This window comes from Podarcis muralis, chromosome 5, assembly GCF_964188315.1.
Source record: "Podarcis muralis chromosome 5, rPodMur119.hap1.1, whole genome shotgun sequence".
Classification (NCBI taxonomy): domain Eukaryota; kingdom Metazoa; phylum Chordata; class Lepidosauria; order Squamata; family Lacertidae; genus Podarcis; species Podarcis muralis.
In genome coordinates this window covers 55,164,856-55,180,920 of record NC_135659.1, presented here as the reverse complement: position 1 = coordinate 55,180,920, position 16,065 = coordinate 55,164,856, and the positions used below count along the sequence as shown (strand labels likewise).

The following is a 16,065-nucleotide window of genomic DNA, read 5'->3' as shown; positions in this document are numbered from 1 at the left end:
GTCTCAAAATTTTAGTGTAATTCCATGAGTTGTGGGAACTTCCTTGTTTTGTGGATAAATAAGTGAGGACAACAAATTTGTAAAAGGAAAATACAGATTATAACCATCACATTCAGGCAGGCATTTACTGTGAAGTTAAAGGGCTTACTATTTTTTTTTTTCCAGCCAGTCAATATGCAATAAATTTATCTTATTTCAAGGTAGCATTTTTTCAAATCTTGAAAGCACAGTATCTTATATAGCAGAGAACACGGTACTGTTGTTTTTCTATCTAACATAGCTATTGCAATTAATCATAAAGGTAAAGGTACCCCTGCCCGTACGGGCCAGTCTTGACAGACTCTAGGGTTGTGCGCCCATCTCACTCAAGAGGCCGAGGGCCAGCGCTGTCTGGAGACACTTCCGGGTCACATGGCCAGCGTGACAAAGCTGCATCTGGCGAGCCAGCGCAGCGCACGGAAACGCCGTTTACCTTCCCGCCAGTAAGCGGTCCCTATTTATCTACTTGCACCCGGGGGTGCTTTCGAACTGCTAGGTTGGCAGGCGCTGGGACCGAGCAACGGGAGCGCACCCCGCCGCAGGGATTTGAACCGCCGACCTTTCGATCGGCAAGCCCTAGGCGCTGAGGCTTTTACCCACAGCGCCCACCCGCAATTAATCATAGTATCATACAATTGTAGAGTTGAAATGAACCCTGAGGGTCATCTAGTCCAACCCCCTGCTATGCAGGAATCGCAACTAGATCATGTGGCCACTCAAATATCATGGACATCTATTGGATTCACCCTCCCATCAGTTGTCAAGGAAATAAACAACTACCTGAGAGGCAGCCCTGTTTAGGGAAGTTTTTAATGTTTGATGTATTTATCGTGATTTTAATATTCTATTGGGAGCCGCCCAGAGTAGCTGGGGAAACCCAGCCAGATGGTCGGGGTATTATTAATATTATTATTATTATTATTATTATTATTATTATTATTATTATTATTATTGGTACACGGAAGCAGATTCTGTTATCAGATTCCAGAGCAGAATTCTACATGGAATAGAATTCAGTTGCAACTTCAGATGCTTCCTGTGACATGAATGCTAAAAAGCAGTTCATTCAAGCTTCCTAAAATGTAATAATGGATTTACTTATGGCATTACAGAATTAAAAGTACAGTAATATAAAATGGCTATGTGCCAATTGTGCAATGTGGTAATATGTATTTTTAAAAAGATATACCAGCACACCTAGGGGCTCCTTCAGACAAGTGGTCTTCTGTAGGTGTATTCTGCAACATGCCATTGATGCAATAATAATGCATTAGTATTGGGTTGTTGTTTTTTACTAAACCATCCACATCCTGGTCCTAAGATGCATATGGCACTGGGTTTTTGTCACCTGTAGGGGCACTATTGTGCCATAGTGCAATCAAAACAGGATCAAAAAACCCCCACACAGAATGTTTGTGGTATAAAAAGTTACGGAAATTCAGCAGAAAGCTACGGGACACGCACTGACTGGAAGCAAAGTGGTATTTCTACCCAAAAACTTCTGTAGGCATAAATGGTATTGAAAATGAGATACAGTAATTGCCTTGATATGAACACAAATCATAATGGATGCAGAATAAAATGATTTAAAAATGAAAATGAAAGACTCCATAGAGTGCCCACAGGCTAAGACCTATTGAACACAGAAAGCCTTACTGTGAACTCTCTTCTCTCTTCTCTTAGCACCCTCAGAGACTGACTAGGACTGCATTTTAATTGTACTGTTTGTGTGCTGTGCAGCTGTGTTGAAAGATATTCCAGAAAGCAATACTAGTGGCTGCTTCATACTTCTGCAGTTATTTTCTTCAGAAGTTCCTTGTTTGGTGTAGTATCATCCTTCTGTTCAAACTAACTTTTCTTGGTATGGGTTAAATTGGTAGATGGCTTGAGGTGTAGTATTATTTTAACGATATGTCTATGTTTTTGTTTAATATACTATTACATGTCTTAAGCTTTTAGGATACACAACATTTGCATTTGAATCAATAAAAATATAAAGCACAATTGGGGAAAATGATATTGGTGAAAGTCCAAAGTATACAAGCCCTTTGCTGTTGATGCACAGGAGAACTTTGGAAGTGAGTAGTTGGCTTAGATTTCCCCCCAGAAAAATAAAGAAAATCTGCTTTCTAGATATCATTTGGATTTCATCAACAGTAGGGAAGCTGTTTTTATAAATGGCATTAAAAAAACACCATACAGTTGAGCTTCTAAGCAACAGTTCTTCAATGCTTCAACTCTGAGAGTTGTTATAAATCCCTGAAAACATGGTTAACAAAACAGTCAGAAATCAAATGGTATTGCTGAAGATAAAAAACGCTATGTTAAAAAAAAGTGAATTTTAATGACAGGGTCTTAGGTGAGTCATTAAGGGGTGGTGAGACTGTTGCATTTACAGTTAGTATTGATATAGGTCCTACTGGTCTACTTTGTTCCTTTGATTAGAAGTGATAGGTTATTCGTAATATCACACAGCTCTATGTGCATATAAAGCTGGATCAATATCTTTTAATAGACTATTGTTTAATCTATGCTTTAGTTTTCTAAGAGAGTTTATTTGAATCCACCAGCAGATCATGGAATGCTTGTGAATGGGTTGCTAGGTTGCCAGTGTTGGGAACAAGGCAGTATAGAAGGAATCAGATGAGTTTCTTATTGGGAATCGTTTTTTAAATACTAGAGGCCTGTAGCACAAGATTTGGCTAAGAAGTTACAGTCAACACGTGTAATCTGCAATTTTGATGTCTCCCAGCTCATAGTCCCCCACCTTCTACCATTTCATATGCATATTGAAGCCTCCACTGTTAAACTAACTCCTTTTTAGTGAGAGATTTGTGAGTAGACAAAGAATGCTCTGAGCAACAACAGCAGGAATTGTGATTTCCTTTTCCACAGCAACTGAGCCTATAAATATATTTACTTAAAAGTAGGTATCATTGACTTAAATGAAATTTAGTAAGACTAGGCTTCTTTGAAATCAGTGATAACCTCAGCGCCTAGGGCTTGCCGATCGCATGGTCGGCGGTTCGAATCCCCGTGGCGGGGTGCGCTCCCGTTGCTCGGTCCCAGCGCCTGCCAACCTAGCAGTTCGAAAGCACTCCCGGGTGCAAGTAGATAAATAGGGACCGCTTACTAGCGGGAAGGTAAGCAGCGTTTCCGTGTGTGGCTCTGGCTCGCCAGAGCAGCGATGTCACGCTGGCCACGTGACCCGGAAGTGTCTGTGGACAGCGCTGGCCCCCGGCCTCTTGAGTGAGATGGGCGCACAACCCTAAGAGTCTGTCAAGACTGGCCCGTACGGGCAGGGGTACCTTTACCTTTAAAAATGTATAAACATGAGCTATAAGTAGGTAGGGTGTGTGTGTGTGACATCTGGTGGCTACCCTGGGTACAGGGAAAAGCAGTGGTTCCTTTGCTCTGGAGAGGGAGAGTTAGGATAAGCTCCCTAAATAAATAACACTTTACTCATAATTTATGCATCTGCATTAGAATGGTAGCTATACTCACACCATATAGGCAGGGATTCAGAGACCTTTGAATACCCACACAGTGCTTTTGCATATGTGGCACTTTTGTGCATTTGTTTAGGGTGGTTCTCCTATTGTGCTGCTCTGAAGGATCTCCCAGTATTTCAGGGTAGCATCTTTAGAGAAATGTGGAAAAGTCCCTCTGTGTGTACTGCATAGTGTATGTGGCATTTTGTATTTTTATTTGCATTGTTCTCGGTGGGACTTGCTTCTGCATAAACAAACACGCACTGTTGGCCCTCCTGGGTGAACTAGTGTTCCTATTTCACGCCCTCAGTCTAAACTTGGCTCTGCAATTTGCTTAGTTATCAAATTGTGACTATTTATAACTTTGCATGTTAACTAGCTAGAATCATTTGTTTGCCATCTTATGGGAATACAACTAGTTCTGGAGATTCATTCAAAAAATACGGTAGATGATTTTACCTGGCAAGCACGCATACAAAGAAATCCATGTTTTTCTCCACTCCTTTGATACATTGTTGGTCCTAGGAATGAGAGGAAAAGTTCAGCAGTCCTGTAATTATATTAATTGGCCCAGTCAACAAATGAATATATTCAGCTGTTTCAGCTTCCCAAGACTGAATGAAAAACAGAAATACTGGATTTTGAGAAGTTGTTTCTTGATTCCACCCATTCTCTTTTGTTCAGCAACATGGAGCTTGTGGTTGCAATCCTGTGTACGTTTATTTCAAACCAAGCACCACTGAACACAGCAGAACTTGCTGCTGAGCATAGGATTCTCCTGTAAGGAATGCAGTTACAATGAATAGAAGATAATAATGCTAATGACTGTGGAGATGAGAGGGAAGATAATGATCTGGTTTCAACTTGAATGAGATCAGTCTGATGTTGGTTTAAAAGTGGGGATTCAGTACAAATTGGAGAGGAAACATTATTATATGGCTTGATTCTATGCATATTTTCTTGGAGGTAATTATTACAGAAGAAAATCTGACTCACTTCCACAAAAATATACATAAGATTGTAGTCATAGAATGTCAGATCCTAATTAATGCAGAAACTTACAGTTCTAGGTCAAATCAGTCTTTTAGTGTGTAATAAAGAATGCTATCATTATGATTAATTGTTTTCATATGAAACAATCTCCCTCCTTGCCTGCCATGTTACTTAAATGAATAATTGATACACAATCTCATTGTTGCATTCATGTTGAGAAATGTTGATTAAAACATAACTGGATTGGTCCATTAAAGCAACCTGATAGTGTTTGTTTTGTATTCCAGAGGTTTTTGAACAATTGATACTGCCACTTGGGGGAGCTAGGACAGTTTAAAATTCCAAATTGTTTCTGAATCCCATTAAGCTTGATGAGAAAACAAGGAAAACTTGGGGAAAGCCATGTATTATTAATCCTTTGTAGCAGTTTACAGCACCAAATATAATGTTCAAACTTGTAAAAATCTGGAAGTACAGATTGCTGTTGGCTAATTTTATTTTATGAAGGGGGAGCCCAGCTTCTGTAAAAATCTTGTTCAGAGAAGAGAGCAAGCAGCAAGCAGATAAACTCTGCAATATTGTTACAAGAATAGTGTAGACCATTGTTAGGAAATGTTCCAAGAATAGGGTGGGTAAAGCCTTCCTTCTCCCCCTAAATTTCCATATAATAAATTAAAGTGTTTGCAATATACTGTACAGGGGAACCTCGGTTTTTGAACATGATCTATTCCAGAAGTCCGTTTGACTTCCGAAACATTTGAAAACCGAAAATCAAAGGGCTGTCAGCAAAGTGAATAGTGAAAATGGAAAAATGCACCATGGAAGCTGTTCGACTTCCAAGGCGCGTTTGAAAACGGAAGCATTCACTTCTGGGTTTTTGGCGTTCGGCTTCCAAAACATTCAGCAGCTGAGACGTTCGAAAACCGAAGTTGCACTGAAGTTAATATTATTGAATATACACAGTTAATATATATAATTAAACGCATGATTAGTAGATTTAAAATATTTATTAAACAGATCAGAGCCATTCTTTTTTGAAAAGAATTGACCAGAAAGATCTGAAAACAATGAGGCTACTGGGCAGGAAAGAGAAGGGAGAGGGAGAAAGCAAGGGAGTTCTTATTCTATCTTTTGCACTCATAAGCAGAAGGGCTGAAGTCTGGGAAAATATAAACTATTCCCACCCTCTATTCTTTTTGCATGAAATGCACATCCTAACCTGCAGTTGTTGGAGTGGATATGGAATTATGGAAAACTCAGATTGCTAAAATGCAAATAAAATGGTGTCATCTAATAAGGACATCCTTAGGTGTTCATTCATATATCACATTTCCATGAATTGATCCAGATGCTGTGCCAGGTCCCCAAATCCTCCATTCTCTGCAGGTCAACTTTGATTGGTCATAATGACGTCGGTTGATTGAACTTTTACAGATGGCAAAGGGGATTGCTGTAACTGCCCGTCAACTGATGGGCTGCTATGATAACCACCTCTGAAGGGACATTGCCATCCCCAGGACTGGTTTGGGGAGTTCATCTTCAAAGGGGCTTGTACATTAGCACAAAACAGTTTGCATTAGAACTGCTTGCTAAAATGCGGAGGGGAGCTTCATATTAGCAAGCCTTTTGCATGTGGCCACCAGGCAGCTGGTTTTCTCTGCTGCAGCTGCACCATCCAAGTCAACAGGGTGATTGACTAGGCCATATTACAAGCAACTTCAAGAGAACTGAAACAAGACCCTTCCTCTTCAAAGGTTCTGAACCCAGCACTCTGATACCATAGCATCTTTAGACCCAATCCTCCAGATGCCCCTGTCATTCATTTAAAAAAATCACAATATTTCCGTTTCCACCCTCTTTTAACTTTCTCTACTGTGCTATAATGCTAAAGGGCTCGTGCTTTGGCTGGCTGCCCAAGCACTTTTTGCTGTATAGTATAGCAAACGAAGGAGTATTTTGTAGAGTGGAAAAAGTAATACCATTTTCTTTCCTCTCTCCTGCAGCTTCTTCACAGAGTGCAGGGAGATGAATTTTTAGCCTCATAAAGCCCCTAATCCTAATCTCTCAACATTCCGTAGGCTCTGGAAACCACTGAAAATAGGTTGTTTTTGTGCCACTTCTAGGGGTTTTGAATTTTCTTTTAGTTTACTCATTTATATCCCCCCTCCCCACATTTCTGAGTGGTCCTATTTCACTGGCAAACTGATAGGTACTGGACTACACAAGTACAGTAACTGGTCAAATAATAATTCACACCTACCCAAATATTTTGATCACAAAATTGTAAGTCAGCCCACTGTATTCTTTATACACTCTTAGTCATGCCTTCAGAATTGTGTAAGCCAGTCATCCAAGTCATGTCTTGGTTCACCATCTGGTTTCAAAATGGTACCCGGTACCCAATGGTCAATGAAGAACCCAGTTTTGTGAACCCTCCTGAGTTTGGTGATATCTGCCAAAAAATAGGTGAAGTCACACCATAATGATGTCTTAGTCCACCATCTTGATTCAAAGGGGCACCCAGTGTCCCAATAGTGCCAGAATGTGCTGCCCCCACCTCTGGGACCCTTGTACCAAGTTTGGCAATAATGTCTCAAGATACGGCTGATCTGAAGCAAAAAACGGGCAAAGTCATACCAATGTCATATTTTGGTCCTCTATCTTGATTCAAAATCGCGGCCAGTGTCTCAACATCAATGAAAACTGCCATCCCACCTTGAGAATTCTCATGCCAAATTTGATGACAATATCTTGAGAGCTGACAGTCTATAGACAGACGGACAATCCATTTCCCAAAATATATAATAGATCATATATTAAGAGTGGAGGTTCCCCCTGAAACTGCCCTCCACCAGCTGTTTTACTCATGACGTGGATGATGGTAGCTATAGTGTAACAACATATTGAGGTCCATGGGTTAGCCATCACTATCTAGAGTTTATGCAGAAAGCAGGAGGCTGATGTTATAGTGGTTTGGTTGTTCATGTAGCACCTGCTAATTGTGGTGTTTGTGGATTCTGGTTGTGTGATAGTTGCAGGGAAGGGGGGAAGAATATTGTGGCATCCTCCTTACAGCAGAAACTGTCCCACTTGTGAGAGTGTATACAAAAAGGGAGGATTTGTACTCCTGAAGCCATCCAGCCAATAACCTGAATTCAAGCATGAGCAGGAAGCAGTGGTGATGGTCAGAAAGTTGTGTAATATTCCACTTACATGCCCACCCTTAAAATGCTTGCTTTGAGCAGACACTTCTGTGCAACTGCAGTCACCCCCAACTCTAAGATGGAGAGAAATGGGGTGGCTGTGCCAACATTTGGATCTGCATCTCCCCACCAGCAGGAGCAACCCCCAATTTACTTTTCCAGTGGGTGAACGGTCCTTTATAGAAGCATATGAAAACCTCTAATAATGTAAATGATTGATTGGTGAGACCCAAGTTTTATTTCAAGACAATCTGTCATATCCCTAACATCCAGATTCTGCTAATGGGTTTTGGCCTGTTGTTCTCCCTACCTCATCAATTTGTTGAGAAAATTGTTTCCTGTTGGTTATAAGTTGTAAAAATTAGCTTCATGCAGCTACATAACTCATTTATAGAACTATAGAAGGGGGTTGATTGCTCATTTGTTTTGTTCTCCCACTTTGTTACAGATGATCCCTAAACTTAATATGCCTGTATATTCTCTAAATCAGTTTTGAAAACCTCTTTAAAGTCTGTGACCCAACATCTGGAGGCTAGTCCACATTTAAAGTGTAGTTATAGACAAACAGCATTAACTGAAAATGAAATAATATACTTGCTTAACTGAGGTGCACTAAGGAACTTTGGAAAAATCAAAAGCTGCCCTACTTGAGAAGGTAGTAGTTGAGAGAGAGTGAACAACTACCATGTCTGATTATTAACCAGGACACACAAATGCCAAAGCATTATATGTTATTGACCCAGAAAGAATTCTGTACCTTTTAGAGTTCTCATTTTTAACCCAGCTAAAGAAAAATGCATTTAGAACGTGCTAAAGAGGAGAATTCTGTCATTTTTCTTCTTGCATATCTGTTGTTTCACAAATACAGGCAGCACATTAGCACAAGTAACTGAAAATATTGGCTCTCATTTAACAGTTTCCTCTCTCCAGATTGAGATGGCTCGTAATCAGTATACTGTAGCAAAACAAAGCACCCATCTGTGCTAATGTTCTCACAATTCAGAAAATATGCATTCATGACTAAACAGATTTTTGCAAGTCAGTCATACAAATTATTGAGCCTTTTCTTTTTCTAGAAAAAAAAATCCACCTAAGAATGTTATATATGCAACAGGAAGTCACAGACTTGGAATATTTTCTACATTATTCTAGAATTTACTTTGATATTCAGCACCAATAATCCAAACATGCTTAGGACCTAATATCAAACAGGTGATGAGGAAGAGAAAAAATAGGAGAAAGTGGTGGCAGAAAAAGAGAGAAGAATGGCATTAAGAATGAGAAAAGAAGTCGGCTCACCCAACCTTGGTTCTGGTTCCAAGACCCTCACCAGAAAATAGTTTTTCCAGCCCTGTTGTAAACCTTGTCAAATAATATATTGTATCTTAAAAAGCAGAGACATCACCTTGCCAACAAAGGTCCGTATAGTTAAAACTATGGTTTTCCCAGTAGTGATGTACGGAAGTGAGAGCTGGACCATAAAGAAGGCTGATCACTGAAGAATTGATGCTTTTGAATTATGGTGCTGGAGGAGACTCTTGAGAGTCCCATGGACTGCAAGAAGATCAAACCTATCCTTTTTGAAGGAAATCAGCCCTGAGTGCTCACTGGAAGGACAGATTCTGAAGCTGAGGCTCCAATACTTTGGCCACCTCATGAGAAGAGGAGACTCCCTGGAAAAGACCCTGATGCTGGGAAAGATGGAGGGCACAAGGAGAAGGGGACGACAGAGGACAAGATGGTTGGACAGTGTTCTCGAAACTACCAGCATGAATTTGACCAAACTGCAGGAGGCAGTGGAAGACAGAAGTGCCTGGCGTGCTCTGGTCCATGGGGTCACGAAGAGTCGGACACGACTAAACAACAACAGCAACAACACTTTCAAAATACACCTACCACCCTGCCCCTGGCATCTAAGAACCATGATGGGTAGCCATGAGATGCAGAGTATTCTTGGTGGTTATAGTCCGATTACAGAACTTTCTCCCCATCTGAGAGCTTAGCTGAGTATAGTGATAATACATGCAAGTTTTTTATTTTCATACTGCACCATCTGCTAACCTGCTGAACCCTTTCTACCATTTGCAATGAAGAATTAATCAAGACTCCTTTCATTAAGACAACCTGGGCATACCTAACTTCCTGATGTATGAATTTGTAGCAAATAAACTCATTCATTAACTTTAACACTTGGCACTGTGTACACATTTTGACATGCATGAAAATTATATCTGTGCAAGAAAATCTCATATGTGAGGCTGTCATCATAACTACTATTGCTCAGCTACGCTCCTTTCCAAAAAAACATATTTTATTTTTGTATTTGTATTTTTGTATAAGGCACTCTGGATTCATGCTGCCTCTGGATTTATACTGCAGGGGAACCAAATGGGGTTTAATCTATTGACATCCTGAGATTTACCTATTGGGGAGCATAATCCTGGCTCTAACAAAGATGCTTGCTATTACAAAATACACATCTTAAGCTTTTCTCACTGGAACAAGAATAACATTAAGTAATATTGTGCTCTTCATGGCTGCCATTAATTTTTCCTGCAAGCTCAGCTGTGGTGTTCTGAAAAGAAAAATCTTTATTACTCTATTGCCACATTAGTCAGTTATTTTGATACCTGACTCACTACCAAAGAAGGCACATTGTGTTCTTCCTGGAACCACTTCAAAATTAGAAACACACTAAAACAGCTCCAAACATCAATCCAAGGCATTCAAAGATCCTAATACTGAGTTTCTGGCCTTAAATTTTTAACATTTTAAATTGTGAAATAAGTTAAAAACATTTGTGGTTGCAGTTCCCAAATATTAAGTTTATTGTTTAAGTACGTTATAGCATTGTACTTTTTACATTTTGAGGTGGCTTATGATCAGCATTTTAAAAAAATCAAGTAGCTTCTTCTAAAAAACTATCTTATAGTTCAGGTGTTATTCAGAATGTCAGGAAATATCTTGAAAAGAGTCACAATTAAATAAAGCTTTAACACATCACCTTGCTGTCAAACATTCACTGGTAAAGTACAGTGGATTGTAATGAGCCTCAGTCTAGATAGAGGGAGTATAGATTTTTTAAAAAATAAAAAAAATTCTGTACTCTTTCAAGCTTGTGTTAACTGTTGCTCAGAAACAAATATGACAGAGCTAAAGGACAGTTTATAATAAATATAGTTCTATGTGCTGTCCATTCTTTCAGAATGCCTTTTCTTTCAGGTTGTATGTAATGCCTTTTGAACTGATGAATTTTCCTTCTGGCTATATTTTCAAAGGAAAGTTTCACAGTCATAATTACTTGAATGTCTGCTCTGTGTAAAATACTGCTTCCTAATTCTGTGTCATGCATTTCCTGATTACTTTGCTAGGAAACAGATTTTTAAAACTTACGGTTGTGTCCTACAATCTTTATAAAGTTGTGCCCCTAAGCTTACTAAATCTTCTGTTATATCTAATGAGGTATCTACAGTAGGTTAGTTTGCTATATCTGTTCAGCTCCTAAACCTGCTTCATCACCTTCCCACTAGCTTGGTTTATGGATGTCCAAATCTATGTCTGGCTATAGATTAGAGATTCTAACAGCACTCCAAAACTAGGCAGCAGGGCTGCAGAAAACCTGATCAAAGCCAACCAATTAACACTCCTGTTCCACAGATGAGGAACATGGAGGCTGAGAGAAAAGCCGTTGATTGTAGGCTATGGCAGACTAGGTGGTTTTTTTTGCTTCCTATTCTTATTATACTGGGAGTCAAGAACTGTTCTGATCTACCACAGATCATCCATACATCTACCAGTAGATTCTGATCTACCTTCTGCCTGTCTTCCTTGTAGGAGCTGTGTGCAGTTGAGTGTGTCCAGAGACATATACACTCTTAACCACACATGTCTGTTGAAGAATGCAAATACTGTATTTTAAGTTTGCATGCTGAAGTTTGGTGGTGGTAGGGTGGAGAAGAATGGAAACAGTCTGGTTTGGTGTAAATCCAGTTGGTTGGCCATTTTGGTACAAACTGTGCTGTTACCATTAAACAGTGAGTAGTTCAGAGCATAAGGTTTAGTTTTCTTATTGAGAAGAGCTAGTCTTGAGGCATAATACTAACCCTCTGATGTTGATGGCTGAAGGGGTTAATGTGTGTAGGCCTGAGACTGATAGAGAAAATCACTGCTGGGGATGCTCTGCCACAGCAGATACGAAGGTATTGTCCATGGTTGCACCACCAGTAGTAGCTAACAGCCTCAAAATGGGGCATGTTACAGCAGGCATGGAGTGCTGGAGGCTTTCAATCCATGGGATTCCCCAAGGGACCCAATCCTTTGGCTACTCAGCTGTACCAGTCACGTGAAAACCCACCATCACCTTTTGTGCTGGCAGGCGTGGGCAGTATGGGCTTAGAGCTACCACCTTGTTGTTCTTGGTTAGGAATTTGGATTGCTCTGCCTCTCTTTAGAAATATTAAGTGGTATTTGACAATACATTGAAAAGTCATTTGGTATAGTGACAGAGTATGTGGTTGACTAATAAGAAGACTAGGCCTACTTATTGTGTTTATTACGTTTTATATCCTGCCTATCAGGGACGCGGGTGGCGCTGTGGGTAAAAGCCTCAGAGCCTAGGGCTTGCAGATCAAAAGGTCGGCGGTTCGAATCCCCGCAGCGCTCCCGTTGCTCGGTCCCAGCGCCTGCCAACCTAGCAGTTCGAAAGCACCCCCAGGTGCAAGTAGATAAATAGGGACCGCTTACTGGCGGGAAGGTAAACGGCGTTTCCGTGTGCTGCGCTGGCTCGCCAGATGCAGCTTGTCACGCTGGCCACGTGACCCGGAAGTGTCTCCGGACAGCGCTGGCCCCCGGCCTCTTAAGTGAGATGGGTGCACAACCCTAGAGTCTGTCAAGACTGGCCCGTATGGGCAGGGGTACCTTTACCTTTTATCCTGCCTATCCTTCAAGGAGCTCAAGGTAGCATACATGGTTCACTCCCATTTTGTCATCACAGCAACCCTGTGAGGTAGGTTAGGCTGAGAGAGCATAACTGGGCCAACTTCTTCTCACATATTCCATGTACAATGGAGAATATCTAAAACACAGCTTAATGAATTTGATTGATTCATGTGTGTTGTAATCTCCTACTTCATGAGTATTTGCCTCTGAATTATTCTGTTAGAATGTCCAGGGATTCCAATAAGGAGTTAAGTTTTATTACTCTATTCATACTGGCTCAGCTTTTATTATTTACAATGCTGACATAATAAATACAAGTCTTTAAGGGTTTTTTGAACCCAAGTAGGACAGGTTATCATTCTTCACTCATTGTTTGCACCTGTGTGTGTTTCTAAAGGTTGTGTCTGTGAAATGAGACCATGACAACTGATGAGGCTACAAAGAAGGAAGGAGATGTCCAGAGAACAACTCTTGTTGAACAAGGCGAGGATATCACACCAAACAAAGACAAAGGAGTTCTGAAGGTGAGGCTTTGAAGAAGCTAATTAAATGTTCCTTTCTAGCTCCTGGACAAACACCAGTATCTTACTGTTCCCATTACAGCAAGGCAGAGATTCTTAATTCTGCTGTGAAAATATCCCCTTAACATAATACAACAAAACAAAAATTCTCAGTGTATGATAAATCCATTGAATGGTGTAATTGGAGCAAATATATAAGTGCTTTACATTGATTTTGCAATTACCTCACCTTCATTTCCTTTTATTTTATTCATCACTTGACCCATTCCAAAGGCTTGTGAACAGAGGGGGAAAGAAAATCACAAGATGTTAAAAATGTTTTTGAAAACCTTATGTAAGGAACAGTAAATTTGAAAGACCAGATCATAAAGGACTTCCAAAGCTTACCTCAAAGTCAAAAGAAACCTGGAGTCAAGGAAAAGGAATACAGATGAGGACCAACACCCATCCCTCTTTCAGGGGCCTTGGGCAATTAGGAAATAGTCTTATGAAGTGCCACTGATGTATCCCTCCCCACCACTGTAACAATTAGTTAATAATATTTGTCAGGTTCTGCCAGTTTTAAAACTCCATCTCTATTTGACCTTATTCTTGGCTATCAAAAACCAGTTGAAAATCTTAAGATACTCAGACTGGGTTTGCCGGAAAATTAAGTTTGGGGGCAGCCCTTGGAGGTCTAGATTGGCACCTGAATGGTAAATGTAAAAGGATGAGGAGGAGCTAGATGAATGGACAAATTAAATGTTACAACTAAAAGGCTTGTCCTTAAGGAATCACAACCTACCTTACCTAGCCTGGAGTGGGTAAAGCTCTTTACCTCATTCTGCTATATGTGGTAGACTAGGCATCATCATATGATGAACAGAGATTTGAGCCTATAATGAAACTCTTCTAGATCTACTTTGTGTGGCCTTCTGTAATGTATGCCACTGTCCACTGCGATTTTGTTTATCTTTATTGGCCCTCATATGGCTGATTGACCAAACATATAATAACAGCTTTTGGTTGTATGAATCAGCCCTGTATTTCTGGGTTAGAAAACAATGAAAACTAATAGATTGAGGTTCATCAAATACAACTGTGAATGGATTGACAGTAGTATAATTTCTAGGAAGTGATCCATATACAATTCCTCATTTGCAATCTAGTGATAGATTTTCAGATATCCCTCATTCCCCGTATATGGATGTAGAGCGCAAATTTACAAATCAGTGTACTGAACCAACACGAAAGACCCTCTAGAATAGGTTATCCGATGCACATGAGCTTTTATTTCTTATATCAATTTTTTTTCATATCTTCATTCTAGATTGTGAAGAGGCCAGGGAATAATGATGAGTCTCCCATGATTGGAGATAAGGTTTATGTCCACTACAAAGGAAAGCTGGCCAATGGGAAAAAGTTTGATTCCAGCCGTGACAGGAATGAGCCATTTATCTTCAGCCTGGGCAAAGGTAAAGAATGGAAAAGGTGGAGAAAGGTAAAGAGAGCCTTAGGGATATGAAATGGGTTCTTGCCAATTAAATTACAGTTGGTTTATAATCCTGTTTTCAGAAAGACTGTGTGACTGAGAGCAAGCAGGAAAAGAGCTGAGTATTGGAAGATGTCTTGTTTTGCTATTACTTTTTAGACCTAATCACAGGGCAACAAAGGAAAAGAATCTCGTCGTTCAACCTGCCATCTCAATGGCAGAAACCTATGTGATCATATGAAGCTGCCTTCTACTGAAAGAGGCCATTGGCAGCATCTCTCCTAAGTCTCAGGCAACAGTCTTCTTTGGCACCTGCTACCAGAAAGGGCACCTCTAAATGTACTCATCAGTCCTACTATAGTTAATCCAAATAACTAGGAATCTGTTTAGTGGCAGGAAGAAAATAATAGATTAAAAGAGTGTAGTTACTACTCGTTAAATTATAACTCTAGGGCTCTAGAGCAGTGGTTCCCAATTAGCTAAGTGGGCCCCTGTTTTTCAAAAGCCAAACTATGGACCCCCTTACTTCTGAAAAAATTGATACGTATCTCCATGGTAGTTTTTTTTATGTGAATGGTGCCACGGACCTCCTGGGTGGGTTACAAGGACCCCCTAGGATCCGCAGACCACTGCTCTAGGACAATCCTTTTTGATCATTAACAAAATGTTCACTTTTTGTTTCCCTTTACTGTTCTCTGGACACAGTCGCATTGAGAGTGTTGACATCTTTCTGTTTCCTTTGATTTGTCAGAATGTAGTAAAACAAAGTATGTGTTAATCAAGACACATTTTTAGTCTGTAGCATCAACAGCTTGTTAAGGATTGTGGCATCTTAAAAACTAACATAGAATCACAGAATTGTAGAGTTGGGTGGTACCCCAAGGGTCATCTAGTCCAACTCCCTGCAATGCAGGAAACAGATTTATTAGGGCAAATGTTTTCATGAAGTATCACTAATAATTCACAAACCCTTTAGAGTCTTATGATTATTATTTAGAGGTTTTAAACTCCCAAGTTTGTCTTCTATACCTGAATTCAAACAAGAATGAGCATATTAATTGGCACTTACTGTAAACTGGAAGAAATGCAAAAAATAAATAAAAAAATATTACGGATGGAGTTGCCCCCTGAGAGTGTGCTCTACTCCTCAGCTGCAGTGTGTTCCACTGAGAGACATTTTCTGTAATTATGCCCAGCTTTGTAGAATCCTTGCCTAACTGGTCAATGAAATATTGAAGCTGAGAATCTTTCAGCAGAAATGAGATCATTGCTTTCTGGCAAGCATTTAATGGTTTCAAAAAAGTATTGGTTTGCTTTACTTGCCTCTTTGCTTTTGCTTTTATAAGTTTTGTTATGCTTTGGGAGTTCTTTGGAATAAATGAATTACCAAAAATTAATAGCTACAGCTC

General features: G+C 40.0%; 1 protein-coding gene across 5 annotated transcripts in view; it reads left to right on the top strand.

Annotated features, from left to right (window-relative positions):
- FKBP5 (FKBP prolyl isomerase 5) overlaps positions 1-16,065 on the top strand; it is a 56,850-nt gene that overhangs the window by 8,614 nt on the left and 32,171 nt on the right. For 4 of the 5 annotated variants that reach the window (XM_077928855.1, XM_028733965.2, XM_028733967.2 and 1 more), the window contains 2 exons: positions 13,062-13,188; positions 14,495-14,639. In XM_077928855.1, the coding sequence (XP_077784981.1) occupies positions 13,084-13,188; positions 14,495-14,639 (250 nt within the window). In that variant the 5' untranslated portion in view covers positions 13,062-13,083. Of the gene's footprint in view, positions 1-13,061; positions 13,189-14,494; positions 14,666-16,065 lie in introns of those variants that run through there. The other variant, XM_028733969.2, reaches the window with a different exon arrangement.